Source organism: Rhinoderma darwinii, chromosome 5 (assembly GCF_050947455.1).
Source record: "Rhinoderma darwinii isolate aRhiDar2 chromosome 5, aRhiDar2.hap1, whole genome shotgun sequence".
NCBI lineage: Eukaryota > Metazoa > Chordata > Amphibia > Anura > Rhinodermatidae > Rhinoderma > Rhinoderma darwinii.
In genome coordinates, this window is record NC_134691.1 from 65,605,887 (window position 1) to 65,623,457 (window position 17,571).

General features: G+C 37.5%; 1 protein-coding gene across 1 annotated transcript in view; it reads right to left on the reverse strand.

Annotated features, from left to right (window-relative positions):
* LOC142652536 (uncharacterized) overlaps nucleotides 1–17,571 on the reverse strand; it is a 371,082-nt gene that overhangs the window by 86,429 nt on the left and 267,082 nt on the right. Inside the window, exons 20-21 of the mRNA XM_075828181.1 lie at nucleotides 17,030–17,092; nucleotides 10,455–10,564 (exon numbers count right to left, since the gene is read on the reverse strand). Of these exons, the coding sequence (XP_075684296.1) occupies nucleotides 10,455–10,564; nucleotides 17,030–17,092 (173 nt within the window). The remainder of the gene's footprint in view (nucleotides 1–10,454; nucleotides 10,565–17,029; nucleotides 17,093–17,571) is intronic.

A 17,571-nucleotide genomic window follows, 5' to 3' on the forward strand; every position in this document is an offset into this window, starting at 1 on the left:
TCCTCATACATTAAATAGTTTTTGGACCAATAAAAACACTACAGTCTCAAGGTAAATTCAGAAAATATGTAGTATTTAATGTAGTATGGTGGGGAAATTTATTATCAGCTTTACACCTCTTTTCTGACATAAACAAATGTTACATTTTGGTGTACTCCATATATGTGCTGAAATTTGCGCATTTTCTCTCTTCTCACCAATATCAAGGAAGAATGGGGATGATAACAGCCAGAACATTGTGACTGCTCATCCCTCCAGAACCGCCCAGATGATTCTCGGTAAACTATCTACATATAGTGGCCAATTTCAACAGGGACATATATAGAAAGGTATTTACAAGCACTACATCAACATGGCGTCGGTATACAGTATATGCATAAATGTGTGTGTGTATATATATATATATATATATATATATATACACACACGTATACACATACTGTAGATTTTGTTAATCTCATGTACAATAAAGGGAGAGTTTTGCTTGATTCAGAAAAAACTTCTGTCAGCTCAGACAGATTTCAGAAGGTTTGCACATTTGGTTTTCATATTACAAGTAAATTAACAATTCCATCTCATGGGGTAAGGGAACGTTAGTCAGATGATCTCGCTTTGCCAAGTACCTTTCAAAGCCCATGGAAAAAAGAGTGATTTAATGTTATGTTGAATTCAGCACGCTAATTTCTTATCAAAACTTTACTAGAGGGAAGAAAATAATCTGTACTTAAATCAGTAGTAACTGATGAAATGCTGGTAAATACTGAATATTAAAAGCGTAAATTGTAATATATTCGGAATATTGCACTCTGACGAGAAACAAAAACTGGAAAAGAAGTGACAAATATCCAACTATTATCGCTCATGTATAATAAGGCTATTTTGTACACAGTCAGTAACATACCAGGGGTTATATTACAAATGAATATAATGATCTTCTTGAAAAAAAAATAATTACAGGAAACAAAACACTAACCCCCAAGGGCATTATTTATCTATGTGCCATATGCCAAAATACTGTAGTAAAATAAGCCGAAGTTTTAAAAATATCCTTATTGCCCATAGCAGCCTATTTAGCGCTAAGCACTCATTTATTAAAGGTGTTGTCCACTTAGGGCAACCTATTTATTTTTTTTTTTTGCTAGAAAGTTTTTTTGTGGTGGCACCAACAGCAAGTGTTCAATTTCCCTGAAGTGCCATCACAGAAAAAATGAAGCAATACATTTTTTTCAAAAAAGCCATAAAAAGTGGTTTTATTTTTCCCCTTTCTCGGTTTCGGAATCAGCCGTGACGGAGGGGGCTGGTTTAGCTGATGAATTGAGCTGGGCAGCTCCTTCATTGAGGAGGTGGAGCTTATTCCCCGCAGAGCCTGTGTCGGCGTAACACCACAAGAACGGCTGCTCCGAACTTCCTGGCCCACGCAACTGGGACTGAAATCCTGCAATCTGTGCAGGTTTGGAAAAGAAAGTATATTTCAAAGTCTATTCATTTCAGAAAAGAAAAATAATAAAATTGTTTTTATTTTCGTCGTACAACCCATTTAATGACGAGAGCTTTGTATTAAATAACTTTCGGGATTTTGTGCCTGTAGTGGTTTAACCCCTTGGTGACATGTCACGTACATGCCAAGGGAAAGTATGGAGCGGGCTCATGAGCTAAGCGCGCTCCATATTCAGCAAGTGTCAGCTGCATATTACAGCCGACACTTCACTGCAACGGGCGGAATTGGACATAACTCTGATCCCGCCCATTTAATCACTTAGATGTCATGGTCAATAGTGGCTATCTAAGCCGTTAGAAGGAGTAGAGAAGCCCCCTCTGACTGTCCATCGACACCCGCGCTACTTGACCACAAGACGCAGATGGTTGTCATGGCAGACTGAGGCTCAGTGAAGGTCTCCAGGTCTGCCATCTTTGTGCTCCTATTAAGCCCTGCCATAAGTATTGCAGTATATTGTTCAAGTCCCCTAGGGGGACTAATAAAAAAAACAAAAACTATTAAATAACGTTTTCTTAATGTACAAAAAAAGTAATTTCCCCCCCCTCAAAGTCATATAAAAAAAAAATATTAACATAACTAGTATTGCTGCGTCTATAAAGATCTGTACTATTGTAATATAACTGTTTTTAACCCACACGGTGAACACTGCAAATAAAAAAAAGATGAAAACCACCAGAATTGTTGTCAACTAGCTTCCACTCATAAAGTTGAATAAAAAGTGATCAGAAAAGTTGCATGTATCCCAAAGTGGTGCCAATAAAACCTACAACTCACCCTGCAAAAAAACAAAACCTCACACCGCTCAATTGACAGAAAAATTAAAAAGTTACGGCTCTCAGAATATGGCAACACAAGCATTTTTTGACAGTTTTTTCATTGTAAAAGTGGTAAAAATAAATTTGGTATCGCCAAAATCGTATTGACCCGTAGAATATAGTTAACATGTAGTTTTTACCACACGGCAAACCCTGTAAAAACGAAACCCAAAAAACAATCGCGGAATTGCAGATTTTTTGCCTATTTTACCCCACAAAGAAATATTTTTCAGTTCCCCAGTAAATTATATGGTGCCAATAAAAACTACAACTTGTTCCACAAAAAACAAGCCCTCATATGGCTACGTCAATGGAAAAAGTTATGGCTTTTGGAAAGCGGGGAGGAAAAACCAATTATGAAAAACAGAAAATTGGCTGCGTCTCCAAAGAGTTAAAGGGGTTCTCCAGGACTTTTACATTTATCGTCTATTCTTAGAATAGGTCATCAATATAAGATCAGTGGAATCCCAACTCCTGGCACGACATTGATCAGCTGACTGAAGGAGTCACAGCGTTCATCATCGTTTACCTAGCACAACGCTGTACACTTCCATAGCGGCTGTACACTTCCATAGCGGCTGTACACTTCCATAGCGGCTGTACACTTCCATAGCGGCTGTACACTTCCATAGCAGCTGTACCTGGTATAGCTGCTCAGTCTCATTCACGGCCCTAACATTATTCTTAATTGTTGAGCTATGAAAATATTCTTTGAGTTATTTTTTTATGTCAATGTCAAATACTTAGCAGTCCCAGGAGCTATACCATGTCGGGGGCACATGCCAAACACATGATCATTAGCAAAATAGAGGAAGGGGCATTGCTATTATTCACTACACATTAGTGAAATGGAGAAAACAAGTAGTTATAAACCCCTTCTGTCTTCTCTTCGGGGTCCCCGGCTGTCAAAGACCGTACCCTACATGCTCATACTAGATTGCAGGAGTGTCTCTCCGTTCTGGCTCAAAGAGTGGTGACCTGAGTGCGAGACCCCCTTATGACATCTATATGCCCATATAAGGCATATGGACGGGGCTTGACTTCATGAGACAACCCCTTCAATAGAGACCTTTGTTTACTACCAGCGGATAAAAATATGTCCTGTTCATGTGATGGATATACAGTTATACGTCTTGTTACAGTTATCAGAGTTGTGTTTTGTAGTGAACCGGGCATCTATGTGTCCATGACATGACCAGGACAGATTTTATTCACTGAAAGCAAACAATGCAGGTTTCTACTGAATGACAACAAGCAGATATCTTGATAACTGCAAAGCATTCATATTGAAGTTAAATAAAAAAATTGCATAACTTTTCATTATCCTATGAACATCCTATATTTTCTTGAAATTGTAATACCCCTTTAACAACTAATGTTCAGATCTTATTTAAAAATGTAGATATACAAAATATAATATTTTTTTTCTTTAATATCATACATGATGCCATTACGATAAGCCCTTGTCACTATAATCCTCCATCCAGACCAGCTGTTTTCTTAACAATAAGCCCTTATGCCCAATAAATCTTATGCAACGTCTTTATTATATCTTGAGGAAATAAAACAGAAACATTTGTTTAAACTTCTTTGTGGTAAAGCTAGCACGAAGCGTGACCGCTTTTCTTTTTCTGAGGCTGGCAGGCTTGTACAATTAGAATTTGTTTGTGTGTTAAACGAGTGCAGCAAACATTTCAGTGGTTAATGAATTGCGCTCGGCTCTTTTTTACATCTGATCGCCCCTGTAGTCGCACGGCTCTGGAAGCATTTAACGCATATCGCTGCACGAAAATAAGAAAATGCCGTCTCTCTGAATGTTGATTATCAGAGCTGTGGGGGGATTGGAAAAGAGCAGTTTTTGATTATAATGTGGCTAAGTTTCAAAACGGGACTTTTACCAGGTGCAGCCCTCTAATTTTATAAATAGGCCCACGCACTCCGCTGGCTTCTGCTGCTAGAATTCAAATGAAAAACCCAGTTGAAAACATGTTCACAATTTTACCCGTGCTGAATTAATGGCACTTCAGATTTAACTTTGAAACGTCTCCCACCTCTTCAGGGAGCCATCTCACAGCCTGGCAGTCTCTGGTTTCCCAGTGGGGGGAAAGCCTCCCAATTAAGGAGGCATTTCAAAACTGCTGACAAAATGCAATATTGAGATATGTATAAATATTTCATATGATGCCTGAAAGTTTTCTAGATTTGTCTGGCAGTCTCTTTTTAAAATGGAAAAGAGAGTCCCGATGCCAAACACATAATATAATAAAAACACAGACTAAACTTGGATGCATATACATAGGATATGTGATATGTGACATGTGTGGTATTTAAAGGTTTTCACTTTTACAGTTGGGTTGAACATGTGATACTTTGCTAAATAATACATAAAAAAAAAATCAAAGAGCTTAAGAGAATAAAATCAAGAACTAGTGTTTGGTGATTTAACATTAAACATTACACTCATGTACACCATGGTGTCCTGCACTTTAGCATAAAATAGGAGAAATTCCTAACTAATCTGCATTACAATAGTTTATTAGAATTTTATTAGAACACTATCAAAAACCTATCCAAAACATCCAAAAACATACTACCGACACATGTTTTGCCCCATGATACAGCCACAATCTATCATCCATGGTCAAATATGCTAGAAAATATATGTAAGCAAGAACACGTAATTTAAAAAAAAACAACAATAATCTATTATTAATAAAAATAGAATGCATAGATTAAAAAAAAAAATACTGTAAAGGGGGAGGGTAAAGATAATAGATAATAAATCCCCTAAATCCCCATGGGTTTGGACCTCTAACATATGTGCTAGTGCAAAGAAAGTGTAAGAAATAATTACAAAATAATAATTAGAATAATAAAACATTCAAATGAATACATACTAATGAAACGGAACATGGTGATGTGAATGTACCAAACATATGTACACCCATAGGTGGCAGCAGCGGAAATGTGATATTACATTGTGCCAATTAAAATAAATGGGCATTCATGTAATACATGGCCAGATTTAGTCTGGCATAGTGGGAGGCGCTCTTAGTTGTTATCCCTGAAGGCTGTCTAATAGATGGGGAAATCGAATAGGGGACCCCCCCCCCCCATCTATGACACCCATATGCCTTTATAGGGAATTTGGATGGGTGGTGTTTTCATGACTTAACCTTTTTTTAGCCACACTTATGTCATCACTGTGATATACATCTGTAACAAGCCTACATACAGTACAGCCATATATTAAGAAGTTCAGTATTTTTTCCTTTATTAAATCATGTTAAGCATCAAAGAAAAAGCATTAAAGAGTAACTAAACATATAACAAACTTCTGACATGTTATAGTGACATGGCAGAAGTTTTGATTGGTGGGGGTCCGAGCACTGAGACCCCCACCAATCGCTAAAACGAAGCGGCAGAAGTGCTCATGTGAGCGCTGAGCTGCTTCGTTTCTGTTCAGCTTTTTCCAGAAATCACCGTAGCGGTGTACGGACACAATAGAAAGTCTATGACCCCGTACAGCTCTGCATCGGCTTTCTGGAAAAAGCCAAACAGAAACTAGGCAGCTCAGCGCTCACGCGAGCACTTCTACCACTTTGTTTCAGCGATTAGTGGGGGTCTCAGTGCTCGCACCCCCACAAATAAAAACTTCTGACATGTCACTATAACATGTCAGAAGTTTGTTGAACATTTAGTAGGAAAAAGAACACAGCATAATATCCGTGCTGGAAACCGTAGGGAATACTGCCCGAAAAACAGCACCAAATTGTGCTGCAGATTTTTGGGCGCCATGTCCGCTGCGGAATTACTGCAGGAACAAGAAAAAAATTGCTTTTACTTACCCCTGGCATTAAAAATGGCGATGCGTCCCTCTGTTTTGAGCGCAGCCTGGCCTCCTGAGATGACGCTTTAAGCCATATGACCTCTGCAGCCTTTTTAGTGGCAGCAGCAGTCACATGGAATGGAAAGTCATCCCAAGAGGCCGTTCGGCACTCACAACAGAGGATCACATCGTTATGACTATGGCAAGTATAAGCTTTTTTTTATTCATTTTAGGTAAAAAAAAAAGTGTTTTTTTTTCTCATTTGCGATTTTTTTGTGGCGGAATATGCACCGTTTCGTAACACATGGCGCTTTGTTGTGGGTTTTACCTCCCCAATGAATTCAACAGAAGAGCAGTAATTCCTGAGCATAAATTGACATGCAGCAGCTTAAAAAAACGCACCGCAGGTCAATTCATGAACGTTTTTTCGGCTGATTTTTTCCGCTGTGTGTTGATGAGATTTGTTCAAATCTTATCCACACTGCTGCTACTGTACTATGCTGTGAATTTTCCCACAATGAAATTCACTGCGGAAAATCCGCAGTTGATCCGACCCAGTGTTCCTACCATAAAAGAGGAACATGCTAAAAATAGGCTAAACATACATGTCCCATAATACAGTGAATTATATGGAACCATACTGAGCATCGTATGTGGCCACAACTCTTCCATAATGAGTGCTGTGATTTTCTTTTTTGTTCTTTTTTTATGCAGACTGCACAGAAAAAGAAACTTACACATACTACAATACAAAATTTTTACATATATGTATATATATATATATATATATATATGTATATATATATATCTATATATATATATATATATATATATATATATATATATTAATTCTAGTTTTTCGGCTATATACTTGTAAAGCTGGTGTATCTCAACTTTTCTCAGCTGGACCTGGGATATCAGAAGAAAAATTATGAAGGATCTTGTTGCTCCTTATTAAAAAGTTAAACAAATTGCCCAAACGAATGACCGTCTGTCCATATAATGTATGGCGAGGCTCTCCATTCTAACGCATAGATAGAGAATATGGACAGGGGTTGTTGGAGTGAGACGATCTCTTTTAATATGTGACGTAATTCCTGTTCTGCCCAATGTTCATGAATTTCTCTATTTCTGAACCTAAACCGTAAAATGAACCAAAGAGTGAGGGCACCCACACAATGATTGGTTTTCTAGGAGAACTGACAAGAGAACGGACAAGAATTGATTACACACACATAGATTTGTAGGCTCTGTGCTTGGCCAGCTGACAGAGCTGTTCACCTTGTGAGAGGTAAAATGGCTGACAGGAAGTAGATTTGTGTTAAGGAACTGAAGGCAGTAGATAAAAATGGCTGAGCTTACATTTAAAAGACTGCTCACATTTACTATACATGAAGATTCAGAAGCACTGTTGAGTTTTCATTTTTAGCTAGATATATACTTTAACTGTAAATTGGATGTAAGACATATTTCTTTTGACTACAGTCTCCTAATTGATAAACGTGGGATTTAACTGTCAGCAACGTTATTCCCAGTAGTTTCCTATGGCATAATCAAATGATTAGGGGAATGTAGACCATAAAAATAAAAACAATTCTTGACTATTCAATCATTTTTATTTCTCAGTTGTACAAGAATAAAATAAAAGTATGCAAATTTCAAACAAAGAACATCTGTAAAATAAAACTACAAATAAATGATTTGTAGGTTTTAAAGTAATGGGCTACCTGTAAAGGCTATGTCCACCTTCGCAACTAAACTGTTTTATAGTACCAATGCATCCAAAAACACAAATTATTCAACTTTGCAAATAGGCTTGCACCTATGACCACATCGAATGTATGTTAGCACATGGAAGGGAATATGACTGCAGGGTTTGGTAGTAGTCTGTTACCATGGAGACACATAGGTCTTCAAAGGAGCTGTATACACAAAACTACAAGACTATTTACAAAGATGCATCATTTATCATTTTAGTTGCATTGGGACAGTAAAAATATATAGATTTTAAGTTTTTGTTTCTTTTTTTTAATGAAATTGGTTTGCTGTTAAAGACGCCAATGAATATTGTGTCTTGTACAGTATACTGTATATAATTTTAACTTCACGCCAACAATATTCCCCCGATCACACAGAATAAGAGAGTCTAATGCGAACTAAGATTTATGGAAACTTGCTGTGGTAATCTATTAAAGGGAAACGCCTGCAATTTCAATATTCTAACCATTGATATAAACCCTCAAGGAATGTAATGCCTTTATCTTGCCTCTGTATCTTCTGTTCTGTTGCCATGTTGAACGTATAAAACACAGCTGGTGACTTTCATTATTTCCTATAAATTATGATTTTTCACTTAATTAGCCAGGAGGACTTCTTGTACCTCCAGAGTTAAGCCATCACAAGCCGCATTCTGACATGATGCCCTCTGCAATTCACTCTTAATGCCCCGTCTGAGGCATCACGGGATTCTAGTAGAAACGGACACCTCTGCCACAGCTAAGGGCACAATAATGATACCCTTGGCCATCCTTCCAGATGTGAAAACAGACAGATGAACGGGGGGGGGGGGGGGGGGGGGTTTCTTTTTAAATGCTATGATGTGCCGTTAATCTTTCTTGTGCTACAGGTGTGTTTCGTGTGTTTGATTCCAGCCAAGGCCCAACCATTTGGCATTAGTATATTCTTTCTGTGTATGTGCAGTTTTCTGAAAGCTCCAGTGAGGAGGGGTAAAATAAAAATGAATAAACTGTATTTCTAAAATTCACTAAAACTAACAAAAAAGGAACCGATAAAGAAATCTGAATTTCAACAACAGACAACACAAAATGTCATAGAAAAAAGCAAAAACAGAAAAATAAAGAATCTCAGAATGCAAGTGCAAGCATAGACTTATAAACAATGTAGAACATAAAAAATACATCCAGTATGCAAATCAGCGTAGAAAAGAGGAAAAATGTCAGCTATAAAGGAAAAACCTTTTGTCCAAGGGTCAAACAGTAGTTTATCAAGCCATTTTAGTATGTGTTGTTCCCACCATTTGACATGACACAGTATGAGCACAATATTGCATTTATAAAAACGAATGCTAAACCATCAATACACGTTAATACTTAAAGGGGTTTTCGTAAAGTGATATTTTGTTAAACCTGTTAATAAATGAGCTGTTTAACTAATTTTGTATCACTTACTAATGTACCTTGAAGGGGTCGTCCATTTTGAATAATTCCTTTTTGTTATATTCATTTTAGTTATAACAGCCCCCCATACATAAGCTGTTTGCAGGGTTTTCAACTGTGGGGCCCCGCAGCAATCATCTATTAACTGTGTATTCAATTATTACAGCGCCACCGCAGGAGAGATGAAGAATTACAGAGTACTACAGATGTAGCCATCTTTAACTTGACTCTGATAACTTTCTACAGCGTGATATCACACAACAAAAGCCATTGAAAAGTCATTGATAAAGTCAAGCTAAGAGATCTAGCCACTATTTATTTAATGCGTTAAAGTCAAGGTAAATACGGCTACATCTGTAATTGAAAAAAATTGAAAAATGGGCTATCCTTGTAATGAATGGATGTGTTGGGTCCCCCAGGCCTAATAAATTAGGTGTTCAGAATGGGAAACCCCTCCTCTAGTAAGTAAGACTTCCCTAATAGGGTATTTTAAAGTAAGCTTTCTAAACCAGACAACCCTTTCAATTAAAAGTTGTGCCCGATGCCCCTCTACATAAACACAGAGACGACATATAATCAATGCAATGGAAGAGACAACTGAGTAGAACTTTTTATGACCATACAAAAGGTAACCGATATGATGTTTAGCAAACAACACACTTGTATACATATTAAAAAATGACTGATTCACGGAAACTCCCTTTAATGAGAAAGAAAAAAAAAATATATAGATACAGATCTATGTATATAAACAGCAAAACTTGGGCTTATTTTCAAGGAAATATACTCCTCCTCCCTAATGCGGTTTCCTCCCAAGCAACTTTTCATAATAATATGGCCTATTATATATTTTTTTTAATTAACATTCCTTCCCAGATGTGACTAACTGAAAGAAAATGCTGAGAAACGAAATATTATACATAAAAAAGTAATAACTAAAGTAAATGTTTTAGCTCAAACCTCCCCCAAAAAAGAAACAAAAACAAAAAACAGGTCACTAAAATAAACCAGGCAGTGCAGCCATAAAACGAGTGCTGTAATACAACACCCTACCTATGAAAGTTTAACAACTCAGAATAAAAAGATGCTTTAAACAATGCAGAAAAAGATGTGCGGTATTTATCAAATTGACTTACTTTTGCTCTTTGATCCACTGATTAACATTTGCAGCCACAAATTCACTTTCCTTATGGAGGTGATTGTTGTCAGTTTGTGTTGCTTCTAGAGCTTGGTGCAGGGTTTCCAGCTGTGGATGTAGACAGATCAAAGACTATGATGGACTCCCTAGAACAAGGGCTATCTGGAATACTAATAATAGTCTGTAATACTTGTAAAGAATCAAGTCATTTTTCTCCACTCCTTCAAATAATCACGGTTTCCTTGTACATGCTATTAATTGATTCAATATGCGAGATGGAATGTCTGAACCTTTCCCACGCTTTACATTTACCAGTTTACTATAATATGCATTACTATACCTCCAGAGGTTGTTTAATTCAAATCAGGCTTATATCATAAAAAAAAAATATATGAAAAGAGCCGCTACAACTTCTAGGTTAATGTGTGCATCATGAAGAAGCTGCAGTATTTGCCATTGAGGTGTGTCTTCAAAACGATTGCAAGCAGAATATGGGTAAGATCATTGGAGAGCGATTAGGATTTATCTTTAATGGGTACTTTCTTTTGATTAGTTATTAGAGGGCAGATAATAAGTGAAACTATACAAAATGATTTTCTTAATCTTGAGTTGATAAGTCCATCTGTGTTGTAGTTAAACTTCACTGCTGCGAACAATGGATATACTGTATACTCCTGCAGGTGAACTCTTAGTTCTTTTTTTTTCCAGAAACAGTGTCACTCTTGTCCATGGACTGTATCTGGTATTGCAGCTCAGTCCTTTTTAAATAAAAAACAGAAATATCCCATGGACAAGATCACTTCTAGCATACCGCATTCTGAAATAAATTGTCTCTTCAAATTAAAGAGGCTCTGTCACCACATTATAAGTGCCCTATCTCCTAGATAAGGAGATCGGCGCTATAATGTAGGTGACAGTAATGCTTTTTATTTAAAAAAAAACGATTTTTACCACTTTATTAGCGTTTTTAGATTTATGCTAATGAGTTGCTTAATGCCCAAGTGGGCGTATTTTTACTTTAGACCAAGTGGGCGTTGTACAGGGGAGTGTATGACGCTGACCAATCAGCATCATGCACTCCTCTCAATTCATTTACACAGCGCATAGGGATCCTGTTAGATCCTTATGTGCTGTCTTATACTAACACATTAACAATACTGAAGTGTTTAGACAGTGAATACACATTCCACGGGATGTCTATTCACAATCTCTGCACTTCGTTACTCTGTCTGTGGTAGTTACAGCAGAGGATGCGTAATCTTGCGAGATTACGCAGTAAATGACAGGTTACAGCGAGATTACGCTACCTCTGCTGTAACTACCATAGAAACAGTAACGAAGTGCAGAGATTGTGAATAGACATCCCGTGGAATGTCTATTCACTGACTAAACACTTCAGTATTGTTAATGTGTTAGTATAAGACAGCACATAAGGATCTAGCAGGATCCCTATGCGCTGAGTAAATGAATGGAGAGGAGTGCATGATGCTGATTGGTCAGCGTCATACACTCCCCTGTACAACGCCCACTTGGTCTAAAGTAAAAATATGCCCAGTTGGGCATTAAGCAACTCATTAGCATAAATCTAAAATCACTAATAAAGTGGTAAATTGAGATTGTTTTTTTAAATAAAAAGCATTACTGTCACCTACATTATAGCGCGGATCTCCTTATGTAGGAGATAGGGCACTTATAATGTGGTGACAGAGCCTCTTTAAAGGGTTTTTCGAGGATTAGAAAAAGGGGCTATTTCTTCCCCAAAACAGTCACACTCTTCATGGGTTGCGTTTGGTATTGCAGCTCATCCCCATTTAAGTAATTTTTTTTTTTTTTTTAAATCTGACTTTTTTTCTAATCCTGAACAATCCCTTAAAGTTCAGACACCAATTGCTTGGTATGAACAATATTGGATATATAGAATATTACTTCAATCTGTAGGTTCTCCATTCATTGGCCATATTTCTGCAATGGAGCATTAAGTAGTGTCATCATTTAATTAGATGTGCTGATGTGAAGATAAAAATGTCTGGCATCTTCTTAATCAATAGAATGAACCCACTCAGGATTTACCCCCCCCCCCCCTCAGAAAAAGATCAATTGGCAAAAGCAGACATGTAATTACCTTTTCTCCAGTATAGCCTAAGGCACATTATCATGGCCATATGTGTCTATCCCATTACGGAGAAACACTATATAGTACCCTCATATACTACACTCACATAGTAGGTGGAAATTAAAACAGACTTGATGGTATCTAATAATATTAGAATATGTTCACACAGGACAGATTAGCTGTGGATTTCATTGCGGACAATGCGCAGTGTATTATAGTAGAAGTTCATAAATTGACCTGCGGTGCGTTTAAAAAAATCTGCAGCATGTCAATTTATGCTGCGGAATCGCTGCTCTTTTGTAAAACCTGAAAATATCACAAATCAGAAAAAAAGACAACCTCTTTTTGTTTAAAATGAATAAAAAGATTTATACTTACCCCCCAGGCATTGTCGTAGCGGCACGTTCTACTGCTCTCCGTCCAGACCGTCCTCCTGGGATGACCTTTCATCCCATATGACTGCTGCAGCCAATCACAGATTGAAGCGGTCACATAGACTGCAGAATCATCCCAGGGGAACATGTCGCTATGACAATGCCCGGGGGGGGGGGGGGGAAAGTATTTTTATTTTTTTTTCTTCTCGAGAATTGTTTTCCGCCGAAAAACTGCACCACAATTGAATGCGTTTTTCGTCTGGAATTCCCTGCGGGACCTAGGACGCATGCACAGCATACTTTTACGCAGCGTATCCGCCCCGTGTTAACATACCCTTAAAGGGAACATGTCACCTCCCATGTCTTTATCTTAATCAATTACTGGTGATGACCTAACAAATATTTTTTTTGTCTTTAAAAACTTTAGATTCAGAACTTGTCCTATCCAGCTTCTTCTCTAGTGCCCCATCAGTCAGTACACACTGGGAAATAACAAAAGATAGACAAATATCAATCAAAGTCTCGTAGAAATGTTTAGGGAGATGGAAGGACTCCCGTTTGTGTCGGACACATTTTTCTCATAAGAATATAAAAGTTTATGCTTGGCTCTTTTAATTCCATAAATGTAAAAATTTCTATCAACCCCTCCCCCCCAGAGATTGCAATATGTGCACAAAATGAAAAGGTGACAGGTGTTCTAGAACAATAATAGTATGATATCGGAGATGAAAGGGTGCTCTGCTTCTGTATTTAAAGTTGCTTCTCTATGATGAGGCTTTAGTGTCATGTTATGTATTAAAGAGTGATTAATAACATGCCCCATTAGAAAATCATGTATTATATACCTGCGTATATGAAGATGAGATTTATACTTTTGCATAAACCCACTAATAACGGGGATTACTACACTGTACATCTGCCTTTCCTGATCTGCAGAATTGCATAGACATAGTAAGAATAGTCTTCCGTCTGCTGAAAAGCACGCCTTACTTGTCTGTGTCATTCCTTCCATGACTGATGACATCATACATATTCACAAGGTACATCAAAGAAATTGCAGTCTAGGAAAAATGATGGTGCTGGCAATGGTCTAAGTCCCCTGCAGAAACATTTATAAGGGGGATTCGGCAGTAGCTCAGCAAAAAGAGAATGTATCACAGAGTGGTACGGTAAAAAATAAAGCTATGACTTTTGCAAGTCTATCACTCCAGGTTTAGAAAATGAGATGGGAGTGGGAAGGTGAAATACTTTATGGTACTGCTCCTGTCCTATCAGATGAAAGGGGAGAAGCCAGTAATCAATTAGTTTCCATGGACAGCATGGAGAATATGTTGGTGGATGAAATAAAGAATTCATACTTAATATGATTACTCATTCTGAGAGTTTGACAAGCTGCTGATGGATCTTCAAAGGATTGAGAAATGGGATTATTGGATCATAATTTATTGATAAAACCCATGTTGTAGCCAGAGTTGTCCCTTCCAGGCAAGAGTTTTCAATGAAGATATCAATCTCCCTTCTAAATTTCAGGGCTCCAGTATTATCTCATTTAGTGAATATGTTGAAAGGCAAATTATAATCTTTGTATCTAAAGGGATTTGGTGATGAATACTCTAACTCCAAAGTTGAGTTTCCTTTTGACATACAATTACCACAAGCAAACAGAATGGCTCAACCCTAAATTGCTTTTGTATACACATACATCTCATTATGATGTTTCATTAGATTATAGCGAGGCAAAATGTCTTAATACATTTATCAGATTGCAAATTCATCAAAGTTCAATATATTTTTAAATCATTTTTCTGCCGTAAAATTTGCTTTTTCACCATATTGCTCAATAAATTGCTAAAAGCACTTTTTAAAAACAAAAAGTGATAAGAAAATTCATTTCTTAGTTTCCAAGGGAATGAGATCAATATTTTTTTGTGTTTTAATGCATTAGATTAATATATCGAATTTTTTTCTGTCTGAAAGTTAAGAGATTTCTATCACTTTATGCAATTCATACTAAAATATTTAATTTACATTACTGATAATCATAAAAAAATGGGTTGTCACATTCCCACTAGTTTGCTGGACAGTGATAATGTACATATGTATCAGATAAATGGAGCCACCTGTACAATGACCTACTCTTGTAACAACCTTCTCTAACAAAGTAAGTGTAGGAAAACATTGTTAGGACAAACCTTAAAACAATAAGCTTTCTACTTACTTCAGAAAATGAAACACACATATCCGACAGGTAAAAACATATATTGTCACAATTACCTGTGTACCAGGTAGAAAGAAAAAAGAGAATTGTACATAGCCCCGGACCCCTATTGCAGGGGTGCACAACATATTCTGGTCGGAGGGCTGCATTCCAGATTCTACTACTTCAAATGGCCACTATAAAACTTTAAGGAGTACTTCAGGTAAAATTTATACACTGTGGTATTTGTAGTGCTGGCCCTGAGAAGCCAATGCATGACACAAGGATTCAAAAACCACCAAAGACCAGATCCATATGTCGTGCACCACCACCTCGAGCCGTGCTCAGCTATGGCAAAGAACCTCCGGATCGAAATGCGTAAGGGTCCTTCCTAGGAAAGTTTTATTTGTTTTTAATCGGATGAAATAAAAGATATTGATGTTTATATTGTAGGCCGAGAGCCGGATATTGTCCATTCTACTTCCATAACACAGAGTATTAGTTTTGCCCAGGGGGTTCCTTTAAGTGGCTTAAAAAAGAACAGCCGGGTGCCTCTCATAACAGTGACATCCACAGTGCCCCCCATAATCGTGACAGTCACGGCTGTTCCTCTGACTGGAAGTGAATCATCTGGAGGACATATGTGAACAATCTTTGATGGCTCACATGCATCTTCCAGGTCCTGCAGTGTAGAGGAATGACAACACTCCAGAAATATAACTGTTATCTTAAAATGTTGGTTTTTTTTTGGCATGTCTGTGTTTCCATTATGTACGTGGTTTATTGTGTATGTATGTCATCTATGAGTTGGCGTAATATAGAGGTGTCTCTAGCATGCCTAGCGTGTTGTGCCACATTTATCAAGGCGAGCTTCACTGTTGGGGCGAGAGTAATACTTTAAAGATATATTGCTCGCCCCTGGGGGTATAAGGCTCTGTGGGAAATACAGCAAGTATTATTTTATAGGGTATTCTAGGAATTTAATATTGATGGCTTATCCATAGGATACACCATCAATATTTGATAGGTGGGGGTCCGACACCTGGCTTCCGCGCCGATCAACTGAGTGAAGGGACTGCAGTTGGACGTTTTTAAGTCAGTGTTTCTCAAACTGTGGGACAAGCCTTCATGGTGCCCCCAGTTGTTGGTGAGGTAGTTTTAAGAGGAGTAATAATAAGCTGATTGATCACAGTACAGGACTTTCCCTGCCTACAGCAATATCTGCTATCTAACACTTGTGGGGTAAATTAGAGATTATTGGGGGCATGAAAGAACCCAATCCTTCTGTTTCCTACAGCCCTTCTGACACCAGATTTAAAAGTGAGCAAATAGTCAGATGCTGGTGAGCGATGTCACTTGAGGGGCTCGTCCACTCTATTGACTTGCACTGTGGAAATGTCTAATTATAGGCGTCAGCAATATGCACCCTCAGACTACTGAACCCCCTGTATCGCCACTGCAGGTGTAGTAGTAGTCTGAAGTCAGAGCAAAATCAGTAGCCATGACTACAGTTATAGTCGTGGCTAAAGGCGATCCTATTGAGGATACAATGCCAGTCCTGAATATAGCTATTCAGCCCTGACATCCTATGCAAAATGATTTTCGGACAGGACAGTCACTCTAATGTCATACCAGTTCCAGGAAACAAATAAAAGATAAACTGAGCAAATTTTAATATTGCCATGGACTTGGAATCATTGGTAAGGCCCAGTTGTAACCATGTCCTTACTAAGGGGCTCCTGCCGAAAAAGTTTTCGATTTTTGTAATATTTTTGCATTGATGATGATTGTAACATATGTAATGCACCTCACGTTGGAATACACAGAAATTAGACCGGTTAGATCATAGCAAACATTGGCTAATAGCTAAGCATTTTCTTTGAACTTACCTCCCGGTGTGCAGTAATGTATTTCTTTTCTGAGGTTTTCAGTTCATTTTGCAAATTTGCTACCTAATAGACAAATAGATCAATTAGCACAGAAGGCAAGCTAATATTACAAATATACAAACACATCAAAAAGACACATTGTGACATGCACATAAAAGTACCAGGACACACAATGATCTGTACCCTGCTGACACATGAAGTACTTCCGCTATTTGATACAAAGAATAGGAATAAGGCAGATTTGAAGAATTAATACAGCTGACCATGCAGAAAATGGTACCACATTAAAACTTTTATGTTGATAAAGTTTGATGTACTGTATATAATTTTCTCTTCTAAAGGACATTTAAGAATTTATGCTTCTTCCATCTATTTTGTTTCCAAATCCAATGGAAAATAAAACTCAACGTTAAACTACTCAATATTCACATCTCAAATATACTATATCATTTACTACTGTATATAGAGCACATTATTGTCCTTTTACCTTCTATAATTCTACAATTGTATGGTATATGGCCAACAGTTTGGTATCACCCATT